Below are 1,888 nucleotides of genomic sequence, written 5' to 3'. Positions count from 1 at the left end.
TTTTTTTGTTTGTTTAATAACTAGTTAGACTATATTTGTGGGATCATTATGCCACCAAATTGAGCATATTTTCTTTCTATTGAATTGTTGCGTTTTGCAGACTACAAACAACTATGAGCAGCTAAGGACAGAAGTAACCAAAGCATTTTTAGTAGCTCGAAGTAAAAAATTGATCGGCTCTAGTTTGTATAGTATAGAAACACTGAAACCAAGTAATGCTTCAATTTGCCAAGCAACCTACAACGATATTAAATTACTTGGGCTGCAAATCAGTATACTATCCTATTCACAACCAAAATTCGATACCATCCTATTCACAACCAAAATACACGACTTAAGAACAGTTCGAACCACATGAAAAATCAGTCACCATGTTTAGTAGCTTACAATAACTACTTGGGCTGCAAATCAGTCACCGTGTTTAGTAACATTAAAATTCATAACTAAAAGTCGACATCGTCCTATTCACAACCAAAATACGTGACTTAAAAATAGTTCGAGCCACATGAAAAATCAGCCACATCATCCCTAAACACCTTCAGTTCTTGTTGCACCTTGTGATGAAGTTTGTGACTTGATGTTCTTCTGTCTAAGCAAAGCACTTTTATGTTGAAGTTGTCTTCCTGTGATAGCACTTTTCCCCTTCCATTTAAGACCTTTACTTGGTGCATACCCAAGGTCACCGGTGACAATAGCTGAACTTATCAGTTTCTCTTGTGCTCCACTCTTGATTACCCTACTAATAGATTTTCCTTGTTGTAAAGTAATAAAGAGTCGTTAAATTATTTTTAAGAAGTTTAATCAAGAATATAAGCTTATTAACTCTTGTTTTTACCTCGGCACAAATAAAACCATCTTTGCTCACAAATACTCCATGACCCACTACTCTTGGCCTCTTAAATGCATTATTTGCACCTTTTCTATTACCACTGTCACTTTGCACTATTGCTTGAGATGGTTCAGAAGATTGAGATTGTTGCACTGCTTGAGTGGGGTGAGATTTCTGCTTGCCACTTTTTTTACTACTGGCAGATGCTTGTGATATAGCAATACCCTATGCAAAGAATAATTTTGAAAGTGTTAAAGGTATTAATATACTATAAATAAACATTAATAGAAATCAAATGTACCTCTGAAGTGGCTGGAGGTTTGTTTGGACATGTTCTTATATTGTGACCTTTTGACTTACAAGCGGAGCAACTCATGATTTTTCCCCTCTTTGGAAGCTTTCCAGAACTTGGTACCTCTCCAAGTACCTTCTTTCTTTTTTTACCAGGCCTTCCTGGCATTTTCCTAACAGGAGGTGGCTCAACTTTTGGATTCAATGTCTCGGGCCACATCTTCATGTTTGTTACTGGTTGTAAAAAATGTTTATAAGCTTTCAGGTAGGTTTCTTTTTTGTACCACTTACAAACCGAGTCAAGGAATTAGCTTCATTGTGATGTATAGCTGCTATTGCATGTGCATAAGGAATCCCTTTCAATCCCCAACTTCTACAAGTGCAAGTTCCTTGAATTAGGTTAACCACATGTATATATGGACTATCCTTCACTTCATACCCAATATCACCATTCCAACTAATTTCCACCCTCATTGACTTCTTCACATTTGTATTTAGCACCAACACTGCCATTGGAGAAATGTCATGAGTCCAACTATTTACAAATGTTATCACTTCAGTGAATCTATTCATTACCTTTTTCCTTATTTCTTCAAGCATACTGATGATAGTCTTGTGCCTAGCACCCAACACCCAAGCATTAAAACTTTCAGCCAAATTGTTATCCACACTGTCACATTTTGAGGATGTCCTAAACTGTGCTTTGGACCATCTATTAGGATTGAAGTTTACCAAGTCATTAGAAATATCTTTGCCTAATTGTGCTAA

The 1,888-nt window shown here is 36.4% G+C and overlaps 1 protein-coding gene across 1 annotated transcript; it reads right to left on the bottom strand.

Moving 5' to 3' along the window:
- Window positions 1–319: 319 nt before the first annotated feature.
- LOC102604737 (uncharacterized) lies at window positions 320–1,880 on the bottom strand. The gene is made up of 2 exons (XM_006348739.2): window positions 1,131–1,880; window positions 320–1,054 (listed from the first exon to the last, which is right to left on the bottom strand). The coding sequence occupies exons 1-2, from the start codon at window positions 1,344–1,346 to the stop codon at window positions 740–742; spliced, it is 531 nt and encodes a 176-aa protein (XP_006348801.1). The 5' UTR covers window positions 1,347–1,880; the 3' UTR covers window positions 320–739.
- Between the last annotated feature and the right edge of the window lie 8 nt (window positions 1,881–1,888).

Source organism: Solanum tuberosum, unplaced genomic scaffold (genome assembly GCF_000226075.1).
Source record: "Solanum tuberosum cultivar DM 1-3 516 R44 unplaced genomic scaffold, SolTub_3.0 scf00103, whole genome shotgun sequence".
In the NCBI taxonomy this organism is placed as follows: Eukaryota; Viridiplantae; Streptophyta; class Magnoliopsida; order Solanales; family Solanaceae; genus Solanum; species Solanum tuberosum.
Note: the sequence above shows the minus strand (reverse complement) of the source record. Positions and strands in the feature narration are given on the sequence as shown.

Excerpts from the sequence above, each read along its gene's own strand:
- LOC102604737 (XM_006348739.2), bottom strand. The coding sequence starts at position 1,346 with ATGAAGATGTGGCCCGAGACATTGAATCCAAAAGTTGAGCCACCTCCT. Across the intron at positions 1,055-1,130 it reads AACCTCCAGCCACTTCAGAG|GGTATTGCTATATCACAAGC; the intron begins GTACATTTGATT and ends TTCTTTGCATAG.